Source organism: Cyprinodon tularosa, unplaced genomic scaffold, assembly GCF_016077235.1.
Source record: "Cyprinodon tularosa strain WSP-4 unplaced genomic scaffold, ASM1607723v1 ctg71, whole genome shotgun sequence".
In the NCBI taxonomy this organism is placed as follows: domain Eukaryota; kingdom Metazoa; phylum Chordata; class Actinopteri; order Cyprinodontiformes; family Cyprinodontidae; genus Cyprinodon; species Cyprinodon tularosa.
The window spans coordinates 2,109,457-2,130,979 of NW_024039463.1; the positions used below are offsets into that span (position 1 = coordinate 2,109,457).

General features: G+C 38.4%; 1 protein-coding gene across 1 annotated transcript; it reads left to right on the top strand.

The window, feature by feature from the left end:
• The first annotated feature begins 1,160 nt into the window (after positions 1 to 1,160).
• rgma (repulsive guidance molecule BMP co-receptor a) lies at positions 1,161 to 19,961 on the top strand. Its single transcript, XM_038268783.1, has 4 exons — positions 1,161 to 1,767; positions 11,427 to 11,542; positions 13,414 to 13,937; positions 17,333 to 19,961. The coding sequence occupies exons 1-4, from the start codon at positions 1,754 to 1,756 to the stop codon at positions 18,026 to 18,028; spliced, it is 1,350 nt and encodes a 449-aa protein (XP_038124711.1). The 5' UTR covers positions 1,161 to 1,753; the 3' UTR covers positions 18,029 to 19,961.
• Positions 19,962 to 21,523: the final 1,562 nt, after the last annotated feature.

The following is a 21,523-nucleotide window of genomic DNA, read 5'->3' on the forward strand; positions in this document are numbered from 1 at the left end:
ATAAGGTATGAGAAGAGGATGGCATTCTACAAAACTGGCAGAATTTAAGTATTGCGAGAAGAAAGCCATTGTGGAAAGAAAGTTATACAAAGTCTAATTTAATGTTTGCAAAAAATCTATTTTGGTTAGGAGGGTGATCTTAAAGAGGAGACCCAAATTAAACATTTTGGCTCCATGTTTTCTAAATAAAAAAAAGAAAGATTAATGAAGCAAAAATCAAAAGTAATGCAGAAAACATGGAGTTTGGTGACTGAACCTAAAAACCTACACTGGAAGGTTTTGGATAAAGATGTATTTAGTATGGTACAACACAATGGACTTGCAGCTTTAAATTTAGTGGAAGCTTAATATAAATAAAAAAAATATCTAACTCATACATTCTTTTCTTTTACTTTGCTCTATTTTAAGTTGATGCATAAATTAAATCCCAGTGAATGACATTTGGATATGTTGTAACATGACACATGCTGAAAAGAATCAGGGTATAAATACTTTTCTGTATACTTTCTGCATATAGCACCTGCAGAATCAGCCCGATGGGCCCCAAACTCGCCGGCTTATTTGGCAAAGTCAGGTTTTAAACAGCTCTAAGTTTGTGTTGCATCAGAGTCAGACATAACCCTGGCAGTCTGTGAAAATCCTGATTGTTTCTGCTGCTTTACCAGCCGCAGAGGGTTGGAGGGAAACTGGAACGTAGGGAGAATCTGTTAAGTTGTTGAAGCTTGGAAAGCTTTAAAAGCAGGGAGGGGGAGGTTGTGGTTCAGTCTGATCCTTAAACAAAGGTGCAGCAGCCTTCCTCCTGCTTTAACAGCACTGCCTAGCCCCTCTCCCCCAACTGGAAAACATTTGTCCATCTGATCCTCTATTAAATCTTGATTATTGTGGATTTGTCTCTTCCGAAACCTGTGATTTGCAAAGATGAGCGTGCAATGAGGGTCATAATCTGACAGTTGGGGCCATTTGTTGCCAATCAACCTAAGGCATCAATTACACCTCTGTTAAAGTTGAATAAACTAGTGTGAAAACGGTAGAGAATTTTAAGCTGAAGGCATGTAGCTGAGGTGTCATCAGTGATAAGGACAATTAGGGTTTGGTTTAAACTGGCTTTAGATAAACGCAGTGATTCTCTGAATCAGTTTTGAGTTTCTTTGCAGCTGCTGCGACCTGATCTGTAGCTCACTTCTCTCCAATGCAAAAGCAGAACAGCAGGGGAGGTTCTGGGATTTGAGGGCTTCCATGCGGCGTCATGCAGAGCCCATCATTGTCTCTCTCACACTTTCTAACAAGCCGTTTCACAACATCCAGGCAGCGGATCGGACTGTGCGCAGCAGCTTTGCCCTCAGGGCTGTTTTCCTTCTCGCCATAACTAACACCCTGGATGAGGCCAATTACTTAGACTTAATCTCTCTTAATGTCTGCTTTCCGATCGACTGATGCGGAATGAGTGAAGCGATGGCTGGAGAGATCCGAGTCCGCCGGGTGCGAGAGGTGGCAGCTTGAAAGGGAGAGACACTTTGATTTGGCTGCAGAGAGGAGCTGCGCGCAGAGGAACTGATCCTACGGACACCACCATGTACGGATCGGTGGATTTTCCCCTCAAAGAGCCGCGGACTGCGTGTGATTACGGATTAGTGTGACAGTCTGGTGTCTGAGGGGAGTTTTTTCTTCTATTTATTTATTTTTGGTCAGGGATCTGCTTCCTCTCTGTTCGCTGTCCTCTGGGTTCCTGCAGAACTCCTGAGTTGCAGAGCCCATGCAGCCTCAAAGGTGGGTCTATGTCATATCCTTTTTTTCCCCCTCTTATTTATTTTTTTTTATTTATTTGCATGTTACATTTCCTTTTGCATATTTTGTGCATATTGAATTTTCAATGCGAGAAATTTACATTTGTGCAGCATGATCAAACAGTTTAATCCAAGAATTAAAAATGCAACAAAATAAATTTATAATACATAAATACATTTACCACCTTTTCTTTTATTTAAAGGCTCATCCAGTTGTTTTTTCTAGGAATAACAGCATTCAGATCAGTAACAACCACTCTATTTGACAGTAATAAAGGGTTATTTTCTTGCTTATAACAGGCTAAAAAAAACTTGCCGGATTGCTAATTTTCGCCTTTTTAAAGCCTGACAGCTCCAATTAGCACAATAACCGATTTGTCCATGTAGCTCACATTTAATGACAGGTTTGCCTGCCCTAGTAAAAGCCATGTGCGTTTGTGTCAAGATTTCAGCTTTCAGATTAGATCTAACAAGCGCCATCTGTTGGAGAAAGGAAGGATACTTTAATTAATATAGAAAGCAGCAGCTCACTTATGTTGTAGTTTGATTATGAAGTGTACCATAATGTGGTTAGGTTGGTTTTAAATTATGTATTATATAACATAATTAATAAAACCAACAGATCAAAAGAAGCATGTATCTTTAATTCTGCATTTAAAATGAAATATCTATCTATCAGGGTTTACCTATAACTATATTACCTGTTTCGTTAACATTACCTGACAGTTCAAACATCTAGATTTTGTTTTGTTTTTTGTTTTTTCTCATTCCAATGACCTTAAATCACATATAGACCCATTAAAGACATCAAATTGCCTGTTTATTAATAGAGCTTTAGAGTTTTAAATTCAATGGAAAGTGAAAGAAGATCATGTTAATTTTAAAATCATTTGAGTTCTTAGTTTTTATACATTGAAAATTAAGGGAAAAATCAAGCGATTCTCAGGACAGCTGATTGGTGCATCTCTATTTATTAAAGCCTTGGTTGCCCGCATTCTTAATTTCATAATACAGTCATGCATTAAGACAAGAATCTCTATTGACAAGATCCCATCAACCAACCAAATAGCTGGTATGTTTTTTAGTTTTTTTTTCTTAAAGTGACATGTAGCTTGATAAGAGCAGGCAGCTGGTGAGAGTGATTCCAGTAGGGCTGTGAATATAGATTTAGGTTAACTAGAATTGGTCTATTGATCATTGAAATGCCCTGATATGACATTTCTAATAGCTTTTGTGGCTATACTTTCTAATGATATCATGTAGCAGTAAAATATTCAATTTGCAAGATTATTAGATTTAAATTTAAAAAGCTGAATATATTTGGAGTGGTCTTATTCGAATAAGATCACTGGAAATAAAAATTTTGGTTATTATAGAAAATATTAAGACTGTTGACTATTATTATTGCTACATTGCAGTTTATCTGTTATATTTCTTAATTGTTATTTGGATTTCTAAGTCTTTTATGATTTAAGTTTATAATTTAGATTAATGTTTATAAAGCTTAACATTTGTGCCTGCAAACATTGCTTGCATTTTATATTGGAAGATATTATTCAATGTTACTGTGTGAATATTCTTTTTTTAATTTTACACTCAATCAATTAGAAATAACAAAATAAAATAATCATTTATACCACTAAATTATTTGAAGTACTTATTTAGCATCGTATTTTACTGTTATTAATCATTTAAGTAGTTCACAAACCAGACATTTTTAATCTATTCTGCTTAGACTGTGTTATTTAACACAACGGGCATTTTGTATTCAAACAGTTGAATGCAACTACAAAACATCTGCACAACCAGCAGTTTATAACAATAGAATAATGGATTGCATTTCAGATTAGCTGAAATTCAATTTAATCATATTTAGCAAGGGCTGAGGTCTATGTTTGCATCAAACTCCAATCATTATCTAGTAAGGTTCTTAGTTTTTGATTTTTGTTTTTATCATAACACATAAGCATTCAATGACATTCAAAATTTAATCAGACATACTGAGATTTTAGAAAGCATAAAGGGTATAAAATAATAAAAATTCAAGAGTGCTGGTGGGAAAGTAGGACGCATGTTTAACTTAAGATTTTTCTAGGTAGTTAGAAACCTTTTGCACCATACAATAAGTTAGTTATATTTTTGTCATTTGTAGCGGCTTTAACAACAATAATTTGTTAACTAATTATGAGCCTCAGCAAACTGTGTGCCAGTGGAATAAAAGATGGAACACACACGATCATATTTGGTATGCTGTGGGGCTTTTCTTGCCAGGAATCGACCAGTAACACATCATAAAAATATTCACATCAAAGCCTTCAGGGTGTTAAATGACAATTTACTCCTCTGAGTTTTGCAGCAGCCACAGCTTCTCTGCCACAGCCCCAAAAAATGTTCCATGATTTATCAAAAAGATTTTCAGCAAGAAGCAGCTTAGAGCTTTCAGCTGCACTCATTCATTTCAGATGTGAACGCTCAGCATATTAGTGTTGGATGTAAGTCTCTGCACAGGGCCACCCCTGTTGAAAAACATGTGTAGGCTCAGACCTCATTGTATGGGAACATATCCATCAACCGCGAGAGGGGACAGAAACCTCACAGACGTTCACCACTCCGGTGGAAAAACACTGTACAGCCAGCTACAACCTGAGCGTATATGCAGCCATCCATCATGTGTGGGTTCAGCTTGAATAGTAATGAAAGCCAGCGCTAATGTAACCATTTGTGAAAATAAAAGCTAATCAAGAAGTGTGATGTGTTTGAAGGGAGTGGATTTGAGCAGAATTTTCGGTTATCTAAGGAAATTTGCTAAAACCTCTTAATATAAAGTGAAACTGCACTTAAATCCAAGTCAATAAAATGAAACACTAAATAATTAGGTGCCCTTCTTGTTGCGGATTTATCAGGGTGTTAACCAACTAGGCTTCTCCTGGCTGACACAGATATTGGGTATTCTATCAGGATTTAAATGCCTGTTACGATTTTTGTTTTTCTAAAGGACTATATTTAAAAATCCCTGCAGGTCCTTCGTTGGAGGTTTCCGTTCTCTCAGGTTTCACTTCTTAATAAACTAACTGAGGAAAAACTCTATCTATATTACACAGAGAATGATTCTATACTTTAACTACTTTTTAAAATTACACTTTGGTCCATTTTGTCTGAGCTGTATGTTATCTCTAAGTATTATACCTAACCCACTGAAAGCTATAGTGTACACTTCATACATGGACATTTTTTTATAGCTATTTAAGCCCTGATCTTCATTTAGCTTTGGAAAAGAGCCCATAAGCTACGGGAAAATCTTTGTTAAAAAACAGGCCTAGTTATCCTGTTTGATCATCTTTAAACAAGTTCCATAATCATTTTCATCTTGTTTAAACAAAAGAAAATGTGATATTGTCAATGTCTTTTTGATGCAATGCTCAGGGGGGTAGTTATCAGTTTTGTTTTGGTTATTAGAGGACAGAAAGAGTTGTGTTTACAATTAAAATTGCACATAATTTTACTCAAGAGCTTGTGAATATTTCTTTTTTTTATATTGGTCTGGGAAACAGAATGTTTCACAACCAAAATGATTAATCTATAATTCAACCAGCAGATTGATTTATTGTTATATTCATTAGTAATTTGTGTTAACTTGTGCCAACTCTCCATTGAAGAATGTGTGAAACACATGGATTTAAAGATGTTTATGGAAGATTTTAGTGGAAATAGAAAATTGCACACACCTGGTCCACAGCACAGCTAACATTGGACCTTTAGGGGTAAAAAGATTTATATTCTACTTGTAAACACTTTTGTCTGGGGCATAGAGCCATTGTTCCCAAACTGCAGAACACAAACCTTGAGTGGTACTTAGGATGTCCTCCTTGAAAGAAATATGGGTGCTAATTCTTTGCAAGGCAACAAATGACCTATAACGTAAAACTAATAAGGAATAGGTAATAAGCTAAAATATTTTTAATTGCTTCTGATGAAAAGAACAGTGAGGAAAATTTGGAAAACTCTGCATAAACCGAGGCAGACAATAGTGAACAAGAAACTTTACTGCTGGTGTCCCATGTAACTGTTCAGATCTGGTGATGATAACCAGTTCAAAATAACCAATATGAAAGGCTAATTTACTAAATGACTGCCTCAGTGACAAGGCTAGGATATACAAGTAAATAGTAATGTGTCTAGCTACCATTTCAGCATGTGTTATGTCAGGCTTCTGAAAAATCCAATGAAATACTAATCATACAAAGTGCAAATAAGCTTTTTTGTTTGCCTCTGATACCAAGTTTTACATGCAAGGTGGCCATTTTGGATTTTAAAGTCAGGGTTGGTTTTAAACCCTAAAAATTCCCATTTGTAATTATAGCCTCGAAGAACCTTTATGATAACAAGAGAACCAAAAAAGGTCTAAGGAAATACTGTAGAATATTGCTTCAAGAATGATAGTAGTATGAAAGCAGTATTTACAGGTTTAGTACTTGTAATAAGAATAAAAAAAAAACACCAAAAGTGAATAAAAGAAGTTTGAAATTATCTTTTTTTTTTTGTGAACATTGAGCCTGTGTTTAACTGCTTGAACTGTAATGACTGTAACTGAATACCCCTAATAAACTATTAGTTTATAAATAAGAATATAACCGTTTGCAAATAGTTTCTTCAACCAATTCAACTGCGTGATTACTAAAAATCTAGTTATAAAAGGTCAAGATGGTGTTCCTTAAAAAATATACTGTACTGAGATGGTTCCTGCCCCCAAGGATCGACTTATGACGTGCCTCCCTAAGGCCCATGGTTCTCAAACCAGGTTCTAAGGGTGCATTGATTGTTTTCTTAAGAACTCTCTGAACAAACTGAGATTTTCGGATATATTTATAGTGTATTCTTTTAGTTTTAAAGTTGAAACTCGTAACATGTATTGTACTAGTTGCATAATTGTTAAGCAGTAGGATTTCCAGATTAATAAACCCAGCAACATGTCATTCTAAGGTTGTAATGGGTCTTAAGTTGAACTAGATTTTGGGGGCCTCCTGTTTAGAGCATCACAAGAACCAATACAGATTTGTTTCCCGAAGAGTGTGCCTAGTTTAACTGGCTGAGCCTAAATATTTTAATTTATCTATTTACAAACAGTCTCAATACTCTTTAATGGCAATCTTATTAAGTAGTGGCTAATCAGTCATGCCTTTGGCTTGCTCTGCAATGCTAACCCATCCATTTTTATCCCGCTTATTCCATCAGGGTCACAGAGTGGCTGGTGACTATCTCAGGTATTCTATGGGCGAGAGGCAGGGTACCACCTGGACAGGTCCCAAGTCTGTCAGAGTGCAAGATAGAGACATACAGCCATGCACACATACACTCAGACCTGGAGGAAGCCGAAGTACCCAGAGAGAATGCACAGGGAGAACAAGCAAACTCTATACAGAAGGACCCTGTACTGAGGATTAAACCAGAAACCTTCTTGCTGCAATGCAACAGTGCTACAAACTGTGCCACCATGCAGACCGCTACGCTAACCATTATGAGTAACACAGGCTAATGCTATAACACTAATTGATCTACAATGGTGTATTTTTTTGTTGCTTTTTTTTACTCCAGCCAGTACATCCTCTTACATCCCCTTTAAGAACAATAAGGTGATAGCTTCAGGAGTATTGAGATAGGATCCCAGTTTTCATCTGCTAAATGTTTTTATCAAAACAAATTTAAAAAAAAATCTCAAACTTTTACAGCTGATTTTATCACTTTTTATTGAGTCCTAATTGAGATTTTTTTTATAGAAAAAGGTAATTTTAACTTAATTTAAGTCAAAAATATGTAAAACTCCTAAAATGTGAATTTATATTGACCTAATAAGACATAGAATGTGAATTAAAACTAATTGAATAGAAAGTTCACTCAATGCAACTATCTTAAAAGGGTCATATAATGATTCTATAGGGTATTTGGTGCTGGTCTTTAAGGTCCTTGAATAGGTGCGTAACATTGGTTGGCATGAAAATGGCATATTTGCTTTTAACCAGGCTATTCAAGCCTGGTTAAAAGTCCTAGAATGAAATGACAGGTTTTCTTCCTTTTATGGTATGTTGTGAGATCAATAAAGCTCATCTAATCATCTAATCTAATCTAAGTATGCCCATGAATATTTAGATTAGCTGTGCGCTAATTGGTTGGTTTACAACAAGGGGAGCTGCCGAGCAAAGACGCATCATAGCAACAAGCATTTACTCACTGAAATATCAAATTGTTGATATGGTGGGGTGACCAGACGCAGCGGCGTAGGAAGCGGGGGGGACGGGGGGGACATGTCCCCCCCAATATAAAAGCCAGGTGGATATGTCCCCCCCAAAAAATTGTACCGCAAAATATTAGATTTTGACATTTTTTTACTAGCGTGCTTTTATTTTGAAGGCGCAGCATAGCGTTACGTCACTGTACTCCCCCTCCCCTCTCTGAACTGCTGAGTGAGAGTGAAGGGAGGGAAACAGCGATACAGAAGTCAGAAACTTGTGAAAGAGGTAAAATGGTCTGTCGGGATGCTGCCTATTTAAAACGTCTTTGTTGTCAGTTCACTTTCATATATAGAAACTGAATCTTTTTGGTTTAGTCATCTTAGTCTTGTACGAAAGAGGATTAGGGCCACTGGAAAAAAAAAAGTTAACTGATTTTTAAATTTTTTTTTAGTTTAACATGGGTAAAAAAGTAAGAATTCTGACTTTTCTCAGAATTCTGACTTTAATCTCAGAATTCTGACTTTTTTCTTCTGACTTTTTTCTCAGAATTCTGACTTTAATCTCAGAATTCTGACTTTTTTCCTCAAAATTCTGACTTTAATCTCAGAATTCTGACTTTTTTCTCAGAAATCTGACAGATGATTAATATTTCTAATCAATTTACAGTGTTTTTTTTTTTTTTTGGGGGGGGGGGGGGTACTATACAGATATATAAAAACAAGAAGGTCTAACTAAAAAAATAACCAGAATATATGTTTAGAGTAAAGATTTACTACTTGTACACAAGCACACAATTTCAAATCTGCTGAGCTTGCTGTGCAAGAAAATGTAAAATATACGTATAAAGAAATATAACAGGAAGTACTGCTAAAACAAACTAAATGTTAAATAATGTAGATATTGGTTTAAAAAATTCTTCAGATTTGGAAATTTGGAAGGAATACATAATTTTGAAATTAATCAACAAATCTGGTAAAAAATAAATAAATAAAAAATAAAAGTTGCACTTTTTTACTTGAGGAATTTGTTGAATAACTTCATAATTATGAGTTTAACTAGTTGGAGGTAATGCTACACTTCTCTGCTTCCTGTCCTGCTCATAAAAGGTAAACATTATAAACCCACCATTCATTTTCTACACTATTTGGAAAACACAACACAAATGTAATATAACAAAAGTATGTTTAAAAACAAACATGTTAGCATCAAGCCATAGCCATGTCTGTTTTAGAGACTAGCTCTCTTGTTTTAATGACCTTCTGCTCCTCCATTTATAAGGGGGACCCCTCGGGCACATCAAAAGTTGCCTAATTCTGTAATTTTTCACCAATATGTCACTGGCCATCTCAAACAACTCACATCTTTATCAGTGAAGCTGAATGCTCCACATCTCTACCTTCATGGTGCCCATCTACATTAAGATCCAAAATTCTGAGATTAAAGTCAGAATTCTGAGAAAGAAGTCAGAATTATGAGATTAAAGTCAGAATTCTGTGAAAAAAAGTCAGAATTCTGAGAAAAAAGTCAGAATTCTGACTTTTTTCCTGTATTAAACTGAAATAAAATTAAAAAATCACTTAACTTTTTTCAGTGGCCCTAATCCTCTTCCGTAGTCTTGGGCTGATCACTCATCCAATATTTAACTGCTAACTTTCTCTAGATGTTTGCCACGCTAGCCAAAATGTTATTTTTTTTTTATATATCTCATTTCAGTACAATGCCACCACCAACTAAAAGGCTTAAACAGCAGTAGGACTTACTCAGATTTTTTAAAAAGAGAAACGTCAGTGTGAGTAACAGTCACCTTACACAACTTGTGTTGAAATTAGCCCGGTCTGGGATTTTTTATTTTTTGTGTGGTTTTGATTCGCCGAAATGGACAGATGTTATACCTGCCGCGCTCCTGATCGTTAGTTAAAACCACAGGGAGAATTAATTTTAATTCTTAGCAGCGAACTGCTGCACAACCACTAATTAACCAACTAATTAACTTCTGCACCTTTATTTCCTCAAATAAACTGCTGGCTCCTCTTTTTAGACTATAAACAGATTAACACAACATTGACAACTCTGTAGTTTTCTCTGTTCTGTACTGCAAATTGGAATTAAAGACGCCATTTCTACCAAAGGTCGGGACAGACTGGCGCACCAGCACCTCCTGACCCCACTAAGGGACAGGGTGTACAGAAAATGGAAGGATAGATGGATTTCTACCAAAGGTTGATAATGCGTTTTTGAACCAGATGCTTCAAAGCGCCCTGTCCATAATTCTTCACCACACTGTCAGCTCCCTCTGTCAGTCAATCTATATAAATTCATTTTTGACCATTATTGCAAGTTTGACAAAATAAAACATATCAAACTTTGCACTTCTGTGGCCTACTGAATTGTTTTTAATCCAACTGAAATATTTGATTTTCTAGTGCGTATGCGGACACTAAATATGCCAAGGGCTGAAGCCCTTGAAAGACATCTCCCTTTGCTTAATAAAAGACTCCAGTCATTTTGTTTGGTGATATGCTCACATCTTATGAACAAATGCATTATGTAAATTTTAAATGCATTATTTTTGCAAGACACATTTATAAAGGAATAAAGTAAAAGATTAAATAGCCTTTTTTTAAAGTAGCATACTTAAGACATGTTTCTGTTGAATATTTACGAATCTCAGATTTCCGACATGTGTCCCCCCCAATTGTAAACATATTCCTACGCCCTTGACCAGACGTTATCTTTTTCTCGCACTTCTCCTACTTTTCATACCTAAAAAAAATGTCCAGGGGGAATTTCGAAATCGTCCGGGATTTTGGTCGACTACAGTGCAGCAGATCTGTGTTGTTCAGACAGCCATGAAAAGATCAGATCTAGGTCGCATATGGGCAAAAAAAATCGGATTTGGGTCGCTTCAGGCTGCAGTGTGAACGTAGCCAAAGAGAGAGCTCAATCCCCTCTATTTTTCGCCGTCATATCCCTCCATTGTCGGACAAACTCGCCCCCACTTCCTCTCCGCCTTGGCCGTATCTAGACCCATAGCGTCCGCACAAATTGAGCATAAATCAAAAATGTTCGTCAAGCTCACTGAACACTGCTGCAGGAGTATAACCAGCCCTTAAGGGGGGCCATGGCCACCCCTGTCCCCCCATCTAGCTCCGCCCCTGGTGTAATAGGAAACCATGCAGAAGGAGGGTTAGGGGCTGAGGAGGCGGACCTTCCCAGTAGAGCTGAGCGGCTGCAGCGCATTAAACACCAGCAGAAGGAGCAGCTTATTGTTCAGCTCAGACTCTAAAACAGGCAGCAAATCAGCTTCTATTCAACCAGGCAGTGATGAAAGGCGGACAGCGTTTTTGTGGACTATCTTCTGGTTGGGAGCGCTGCAGCTCTAACTTTTCTCCACTGTTTAATCCCATGTGACCAGGGAGAGGAGAGAAGCGCGACCCCGAGCTGGATGGATGGTTATGGGGGAAAGAGGGAGACCTTCGGCGCTTGATGTGTGCAAAGTCCTCGCTGTGTTTTTCACACTTTTCCCCTCCGGTAAGAAAAAACAAGTTAGTTTTAAATCACAGATTCACTCACTGCAGAGATTTCATTAGGATAGGTTGTATTCAATAACGCATAACTTATTAACAATAACTTATAACCTAACTTTATAGCCTAAATATATAAGTTTTTGGCCTTACATTCTGGGTTGCAAATGTTCAGTTGTGGATTATTTATTATATTTTTTGTATATATTTAGTTAATCATTATTTAACGATTTTAAAGTATAAGTTTCAAAATGGTAATCTAAGTCTATAGAAAAGAAAAGAACTGATATCTGTTATTTATTTTCATTTTTAGGCCTAACTTCAGTTAAATCATGCCTATTTATAAATATATGAATTGTTGAGGAAATAATGGAAAATCTTACACTAAATTCAGATTCCTTAAAGCACATTTTATTGTACCATTTTTTGTTTTCTTAGGTACCCAAAAATAGCTGGAATTTTGCTTTTTCTGGCATTTTTTTGTAGCAGCACCCATAAAGAGAAGCATAGTGGGTTTTCTATTATTTTTAAATGACTGGGAATTTATTCTGTAGGTCCAAAAAGTAAAATGTAGAGGGTTAAAAGGGTCAAATCTAGTTGTGTGGTGTCAAGTCACAGATAAAGCACGCATTTAAATAAAAAACTTTTCAAAATCAACTATATTTAAAGCTTTTTTGGTGTTGTCACATCAGACAATTAAGCAAGGAATCCATTTTTTATCTATGCTTAATTTTCTTTGTTCCCAATTTCATTTAGACCTGGAAAATTATTTATAAAAAAAAAATAGGCTCCAAATGTTTTAAGACTGTATAGAAACACAGTGGATTGGAATTAAATCAACCTTATATTACAGGGTGTAAATGGAACCTTTTTACACTGTTTTTTTTTCTTCTGCAAATTACTGGTATGTTTTCTAATTTTATTTATATAGCCACAGCTGTAGCAATATAAATTGGTGCTTGAAAGTTTACATACTCTGATGGAGCTCTTGAACTAAAATTTTGTTGAGCAACACTTTGAGGTAATCACTGAAATCAGGTGTTTTCTGTAATGTTCAGGATCAGACTTCTGCACCTCTTGACAGGTATGTTAGTTCACTGTTCATAAGCATGGCCCTTTAATTTGTCTGGGACAGTTTTTTTATAGAAACATTTATTCAAAATCAATATTTTATTTTACTAAACTATCATTTAGTATTTTTTTATTCTTTTTCAGTCTTGTGTTATTTGAATTACTTGTGTGAATTTATCCTTTTCTTTAAACATGTGAATGTGTATTGGAAAACTTGAAAATTAACTGTTGGTGAAATGAGTTGAACTGAACTAAATTAACCAAACCGAACTATTCTGGTGAACGCAGAATAGTCAGACTGATTTACACATCTCTCAGTATTATCAGCTTCCCAACTAAATAGCTGACCGTTAACAAACTCATAACACAGTGATACCTGAAGTTAAGGTTTTTTTATTGTCAGATGATTGGCGTTAGGTGGAAGATGTGGTAAAACATTAATGCTTTATTAGGCCAAGGTGATACTTGTCAAACATGGTGCAGCAATTAGGCGTCCTGAGATCTGTTTGAACAACTCAATAGTTGATAAACTATCAGCAAACTTGTAGATTAGAACCAAACCACAGTTATTGTCTATAATAAACTGCATTCCTTATATGTCAGATTACTAGGAGTCTATGGACTGGTTTTGCATTTGGTAGATGGTGAAGGACACAGATTTTTCCTTCCTTGAAGTGTGAACATTGAATATCAATATAGTATAGAAATGTGTATACTCTTCTCACTTTTTATTTCCAGCTTTTTGTGTTGATATCCTGTTATTAGATGGTGTGTTTACCTTTCTGATTCCCTTTGCCCATCTGACAGTGAGCCTGCAGTGCAAGGTCATCAAGTGTACCACTGAATATCTGGCCGTCACCTCAAACTCTGGACTCGGGGAGGAGGAGTACTGCACGGCTCTGCGGGTGTACAAAACCTGCGTGGGCCGACTGGCACGGAGCTGCAGGGGCGACCTGGCTTATCATTCTGTCCAGCATGGCATCGAGGACCTAATGAACCAAAAGAACTGCTCCAAAGAGGGGCCGATGTTCCAGCCGCAGGCCAGGACCCCGCCTCCTCCTCCCCCGCCTCCCCCCGTCCTTACCGACAGCCAGGAGCGCTCTGACGGCCCAGAGGTCTGCCATTACGAGCGCAGTCTGACGCGCAGCTCGGCGCAGCCTAACTACACCCACTGCGGCTTTTTCGGAGACCCCCACCTCAGGACCTTTGGCGATGACTTTCAGACGTGCAAGGTGGAAGGAGCCTGGCCTCTCATCCATAACAAATTCCTGTCGGTGCAGGTGACCAACTCACCTGTGCTTCCAGGGTCCTTGGCAACGGCCACAAGCAAGGTGAGGATCATTTTGTTAATCCTAGATACTTGAATGTATGATGTTAGAAAAAACACTGGTGCTGGAATGGATACACCTTTAACACATCTACTGATGGACCTTTTTATAATGAACATTCAGCTTTATGAAGATTCCATGTCAGAATCAATAAATACACAATTGGTGTAGCTAGAATTATTAACATAATAAGGTCTTTCATGTTTTTGCATAAAGCATCAAAGTTTCATGATAATTATATTGATCTCTTCTGTCTCACTGTTGGGTTTTTGTTTTTCTATGTGACCAATCTTCTGCTTTTTTTTTTTTTTTTTTAATGTGCAGGAGTTGTTTAGGAATCCTAAAAGGCTAAACTCCATTATATGCTGTGTATTTTTCCCCAGTTAGTATATATTTCAGCTTCGAGTTTGGACTCGTTCTGCGATTGGATTAATATGATATCAGCAAAAATCATGCATATAAATTTTGTTTTACTTATAGTAAATTGTGGAATTATATACAGTCAGCAAAAGTCATGGGAACAACTGACCTGTTTATTCTTAATCAATGGGTTGCATGAACAGACTGAAGAGGAGTTTTTTGTAAACTAAATATCTCAGATTTTAAACACAGGCTGACATATTCGGATTTAGTTTTTTGACCGATATTCAACCAATTTCGGGAAATCAGTATAAGATTCGGACATCAATAGTTACTTTTTTGACATTTGATAGACATTGGAATATTACAGTTTGACTATAAATAGTTTCAGATGCTAGAAATAAGAATAAAAATAACTATGATTCTCCTGACCCTAAATTGTTTTGTAGTTAAGATATTTTAAACAAACCAAATAAATATCTCATATTCCAAACTGTTCTTAAAGGGACCCAACCTTAGCTTTGTGTTTCTTTGAGATTGGTACAGGTAGTAAAACCCAACTAGGAAAACATTTTTCACTCAAAAAAATCTATGGTCTAGAGTATTTAAAAGGTGCTGGATTTATTATTTACTTATTTTTTTAGATTTAAACACATTATTAGATACAACTTGGAATCAGGATGGGTGATGTGTACCTTAAAGATTTTTAATCACATTATTTAGTTTCATTTATTGCTTTAGTTTCTAAAATTGACACTAAAAGTAAAACAAAAAAAACAATTCCAAATTGGTCAATGATTTATTTAATCATATTTTTTAAAACTACACGAAACTAAAGACTTTTTCTTGATCACATTAAAGTATCGATTTGTGCGTGCGCCTCCCATTTAATGTGGTCACTTTCTCAGAGCTCCAGAGCGGCTTCTATGTGTAACTGTGGCGTCTGGTTAGTGTTTGGAACTAGTGCCATAATAACGGATTCAGAAATCCAAGCCCAGTCTACAATCGCAGAGATCTTGATAATCCTTCTAAACGACATGTTGCAGCAGATGTCAAAGCAAGGATTTATTTTAATTTCACCTTAGCCTGATGTTTCTGCTGCTGGAGATCATTACTGTCCACATACTTGGTTTTTCCTCATATCTTCATCTGCAGAAGGCAGGGTAGTATGATCTTGTTTAAAGGCACTGTGGATCATTTGGATGACTGCTGCTAAATTATAGTTTGGTATCATGATGGAGTTGGCCCAGATTTGCCAGAGCCTCAGGAACAATTGTAATTGAGGTCAAGAACCAAAAGTACTTAGATGGTTGAATAAAGCGACTTACATTTGTAGGAACTGTAATTTTCTGTAATCAAGGCTTCTAAATGACGCTTATTAAGCATTTGTGGTTTATTTTGCTTTTAAGGGAATTGCATTTTTTTTTGTGCTGCTATTCTTGGAAGAAAATGAGACAGCTTTTTAAGAGGAGCTTGATTCTGGATAAAAGGGGAAACAAAGCAGCAGCAAGTGCCACCTGTGCAAACAAGAGCCTTCTGGTGAAAGATCTACTTTAAAAAGCAGAGCGCCATGTTGGTTGTAACACTATTCACACTGCAGCAAATAAAACGCTCTTCTTTCAGAAGGCGGCACCGATGGAGGCTTCAGTGAAACGTTTAAGAAACGAGCTGTTGGAAGGTGGCTGCAGGGCGGGTGCAGCACATTAGTTGTCAGGCTAATAGAGTGTTGTGTAGACCCCTTGTCAGAAACAGACAACAGAGCATTTGGCTGTCCCCAGACTGCTGCTCGGACAATGGCCCATTGGTATCCCATGAAACGGAGCCTGCAGAGTTCTGACCGGCCCTGCTTAATTAGCTGCAGAGTATATCGCCGTGTCCTGGACCGACGCCACTCTCGGGAGCATAGTTCTGGGGGTTCACAGGCAGGTTTTTCAGAGCTATGAAAAGATCGTCTTTGTGTCTGCAAACTAAGGGCTGATTTTAACATGGCCAGGGACTCATGTTTTTGGAGGGCGTTTACCTTGGCCTCCCCCTAAGTTGAGCCAGCCCTGAAATGTGAAACTTCAGTGGGGTAGAAGGGGGGGAGATGAAGCACAAATTTGTCCTCATTGCTAAACTATAAACCTTTCCCTCTTAAATTCTGATGTGCGCAGCCTTTATTAAGAATTGATTCCCCTTGTATTTTTTTTTCTCATGTTTTTGTTTAATGTAATATTCCAGCATAAAGTAGTGGTCAGCTGTAAAGGAAGGATAGTTGCACATGGTCAAAATATTTTACGTAAGGAAATCTGTGCTGTTGAATGCGGTGTGTGTGTGAGGTAAGGTCAGTGCTAAGCAGAGAAACAGCTGTTAGGTTTCTCTGGAGGGGCTGCAGCAACCTGCAGCTTGGAAACATGGAGTTGGCTGTTGGGATGAATTTCTTCTAGACATCGACCAATTCAGTTTTTTTTAAGGCCAGTGTCCATACTGAATATTTTGACATCAGTCTAACCAATCCCTGATAAGTGCTGCTGGTTCGATAGACATATATTGCTTTATATTCCTCTATTTACATAATAAAAAAAGACATAATGTTGATGAATGTTAGACCGGTCTCGATTTAAACAAAAAGAGGAGGGGGATCGGCAATGCACGCGTCTTACATGGTCTCATTGCATGGCTGCTAAATGCTTGCACGTAGTGGCCGCTACAAGAAGAAAAAAACGTAAAAAAAAAAACTAAATTGATGTATCGATCCATCTGTTCTTCAGCAGAAAAGAAAAAGCTTGGAATAGTTAATGGTAAGATGGTTAAAAAATAAACCGTTTAGAGGTTGCAAAGGATTGTTGACTGGGTTTTTTCAGGAAGGAGTGGTATACAGTTATAAACTTTTAAAAGTTTTTTTTTGCATGATATAGGCCCTGTAAATCTATCGGATAATATGATGCAATGTTTGAAGTTACCATTTGGTGCCATCTGCTACTAAAGGCAGACAGTTGCTTAGTTTAGAGTTTGTTTGTTGTTTATTTCCTGACATATTTTTCTTTTTTTTCCCCCAGCTGACAATCATCTTCAGGAATTTCCAAGAATGCGTCGAGCAGAAAATGTACCATGCAGAGACGGACGACCTGCCAGCAGCGTTCGCTGACGGCTCGAAGAACGGAGGTGACCGCTACGGCGCCAACACTCTGCGAGTGGTGGAGAAGGTTCCCGGGCAGCATGTGGAAATCCAGGCCAAGTACATTGGAACAACCATCGTGGTCCGGCAGGTGGGCCGCTACCTGACCTTCGCCGTGCGAATGCCGGAGGAGGTGGTGAACTCGGTGGAGGAAGGCGACACCCAGGACTTGTATTTGTGTCTCCATGGTTGTCCAGCCAACCAACGCATCGACTTCCGGAACTTCAGAGCCCGGGCGGCGGAGGCGACTCAGGGTGCCAGTAGGACCCGGGGCGTCGCTGGCACACAGGGCTTCACCTACAAGTCGGCAAAGGCCAAGTGCAAAGAACGGCTTCCGGTGGAAGATCTGTACTTTCAGTCCTGCGTGTTTGACCTCCTCTCCTCCGGAGACATTAACTTCACCCTGGCGGCGTACTACGCTTTTGAGGATGTAAAAATGCTCCACTCAAACAGCAACAGGTACCACATCTATGAGAAGGATGCTCTAAGCAGTGCAGTACAGGGGATCAGAGATGTCCTTTCGGTTTTGGTCTTCAACCTCCTGGCCGTTTTACTGTGTGGCACAGTTTTTCTGTAGTTTGTCAGACACGGTGTCCTCATGTCGCGTCTGTCAGTGAAAGTAGAAGTACCATTTCTGTGTCGTATATCATCCTCTGCAGCAGCTCATTTTGGTGGTTCTGATGTCTGCCTGATGACAAGGTGACGCTCACCACTCTCTCACCCGCTTGTCATCACATGCATTTAGCTGTTTTTACTCTTTGAAGAGAGCTAAGAGCTCAGGATGTCCACCTGGGATTAAAACGTATGAATAACCCTCAAGATGATCTTCTGCAGAAAGAGGGCTCCGCTGATCCTCCCTCCTCTGATCCACGCATCAGTGCCAGGGCCAGCCGTGGCTCCTGCGGCTGAGCGGGGGGGATTGGAGAGAGGGCGGGGATTGGGACCTGACAGGGGGCTTTTGTTAACCTAAGGCCAGAGGCAGCTCCATGTTTGATTAGTTTCCAGCTTTGGAAAAGCCTAAGATTTTGATGGGGAGCTCCCAGCCAAAAGGATGTCAGAGCAACGTCTCCAGTTGTCTGCAGCGTAGATTAATGAGTCATATTGTTAGGTTGTGTGTGTGTGTGCATTAGTACAACATGTGTGAATAATCCAGCATCTGTGGTTAATTTGGAGTTCTTTTGAGAGCAGGATTTTCCATATATTTATACATATATATGGAGAGAGTGAGAGAGAATGTGTTGCTCCAAGAATTTTTTTGAGAGACATAAAAGACAAAGCAGCCTCCTTCTGCCAAATTGCTAACTGGAATTAGTAGAAATGTGTCGTTTATCCGTAACACACAACCGTTCTTTCTATTGTTTAAGCTGACAGTGTTTGTCTTTCAAGCCTGAGAGCAGGAGAGAGAACCAGCGTTAGTGTCGCTGTGGAGGAGGTAGATCAGCCCATCGGGCTGTGACAGCTCCATGTTAACAACGATAAAGATGGTGGCTGTTTCGACTCAGCAGACGTCACCTCTGGTTAGCTTTAAGCACTTGCAGACCGAGAACTGACTGAGTCACAGCGGCTGAACAATAAGCACATCTGTAAGAGAAGGGGGGGAAAAAAGGAAAAGGTGATCTCATGGCAGAGTTTGTTGCCAAAGTACGCCCCACTGTGCCAACGTTTGCCTCCTCACATCTGATTTTTCAGCCTCAAACTCTTCACATTAAGGGAAACTTCATTGTATATAAACTCGTGTTTACCATACAGTGATGAAATACAGCTTCTTTTTTTCTTCCTGGTGTGTTCGTGTTATTACATGCTCCTCGTTGGAAGAAGTCTTTTAGCTGCAGCATCTGATCCGTGTTGTTGAAGCCCTCTGGGCTTTACGGTCGTTTATCGTTTACGCTGAAGTATCGCCAGGCCTCTTTCACTGCTGTTCTGAATATGTCTTCTAAATACGCTCCAACAAGAAAAAACTAGTGTTGTTTAACTTTTTGTTAATAGGTGTAACTGTGTTTTACAGTCTCTGGTTCTACTTGTATTCTGTGAGAATTGTACATACATTTTTGTGCATTGTTGTGTTGAGATTTACATATTACAGATTTTTTTTCAAAGTTATCCCTTCAGATTTGTGCAAAAAATTTTTTTAGGTGAATGTGAGCCTCTTATTCTGAAAAAAAAAAGTTTTTTTATTATTGTTTTTCAACACAAATGCCACAGAGCTGTCTTAAAGACGGCACACCTTAACCGAATGAGTCTCTCACTTGTTTAGCGTAGATGTTTTCACTCAGCTCACCTTCCTGAAAAAAAAAGAATGTAGGACACTGTTCTGTGGCATTTGTATGTTTGAGTTTGATGCACTTTATGTTTTGTTTTTTTTTTCATTCTGATGTTTTAAACGAATTGTACAAAATAGCTGACCGGGATAGGCCAGAAAGATCAAACTGTGTAAATCTTATGTGGTTCCACATGCCAACTGTTGATAATGTAAGTTATTTATTGAATAAAAGAGAAAGTCTTGTCTATGAGCTGCCTTCCTTTGTCTCAGTGCTGTTCAAGTGAAAGCATTATTTGAAAAAAATCCCTTTTTGCTCAGAATTTGCAGTATTCAGCTGCCCCCTGCTGTTAAGAGTTGGAGTGGAGATACTGGATGTCTTAACCTTCCTCTTGTGTTAGCTTTCTGCTGCCATCTGTAGTGTTAGCGGGTCATTTTGGACCCGAGTATTAAATCAGCCATAAAATACCCTAAAAACAATCTTTCATCATCCAATGTTTTTCTTAACGCTTGTTTAGCTGATTGGGCTCCCTTATCTATTAAAAGATTGGTTTTAATATTTTTTGTGGCCCCCTGGGCCTTTGTTTTAGCAGCATACCCCTCGTTTTCAATGTCTAAAAAGTGGTCAAATTAACCTTAAGAGAAGAAGGCAACAAAATAATCAGTTGTTCTGTTACCTGAGTGCAACTGAGAGATATTAAAACACATTTCATAAATGTTCAACAAAAAAAAAAGATTTTAATTTTAATATTATCAAATATAGTAACATCTATGGTGTTTCGGGTCATTTTGGACCCGTATATATTTACTTCAAAAAAAGGGCAAAAACAAGTCTTTTTTTCCCACACAATAGAACTTGAATACAATATTTATATTTGTGTATATTTACACTTTTGGTGTGTTCTTTGCAGATATATTTGTTGCAGGTGAAGCACACTATGTAGGTTTTTCTGTCCATATTGCTAGGGCAGACCTGACACCTCTTTCTTTTTGAGCGAGGTGGTCTCACTGGCATTGTGGCTGTGGATGGAGTGCTTGAGGCAGGGCTGGCATCAGAGGGGGAAGGTGATGCTGATGCTCTTCTTGTTGCTGTGGATGTGGATGGCATGTTTGGTGACCACTGCAGCTGTCTGACCAAGTCTGCAGTAGCTGGGTCTCGGGGCACCCGTTCCCATTGCTCAATGTGCGGCTTGACAAGGGAATTCACGAGCTCCTCAAGAAACATTCTCCACTTAGTGTTTTGGGTTGAATTCCACCCTTGGTGAATATGGGTCCACAACACAAATGCATTGTATGCAGACACTATTGAGGATGTTGTAAAACACAACCATTGGCCATCTCCTGGTCATTCGCTGGCAATTGTAGGTGGCAGTCAGCTTGTCCAGATTGTCCACTCCTCCTGTCCTTCACCAGCCACATTTCAGCGGGCAGCTCAGGTTTATTTTTTTTTATGGTGCCCACCATGGTGAGTTTCCTCCCTAGAAGTTCTTGTCCAAGGTCATAGCATGTAAAAAAATTGTCACAAGTGATGTTGTGACCCTGCAGTCCAGTAGTCAAATCGAGGACTACCCGTTTTCCTTGGTTTTTACAGGGATGCCGCTTGCAGATTTTCCTATGTAAATCTGTAGGTTCCACTCATAGCTTGTTTTAGCATCACAGGCTGCCCAGATTTTTATGCCATATTTGCCTGGCTTACTGTGCATGTATTGCTGGAACGGGCATTTTCCTCAAAAAGGGAGAAAACGTTCATCCACTGTCACCTCTGGCCCTGGGTTGAACATCAGTGGAAGGAGTTGCACCCATCTCTCCCAAACA

What these genes read in the sequence shown, in the direction of transcription:
- rgma (XM_038268783.1), top strand. An exon ending in TTTCACACTTTTCCCCTCCG is followed by an intron (nt 11,543 to 13,413) that starts GTAAGAAAAAAC and finishes CCCATCTGACAG; the next exon opens with TGAGCCTGCAGTGCAAGGTC. An exon ending in TGGCAACGGCCACAAGCAAG is followed by an intron (nt 13,938 to 17,332) that starts GTGAGGATCATT and finishes TTTTTCCCCCAG; the next exon opens with CTGACAATCATCTTCAGGAA.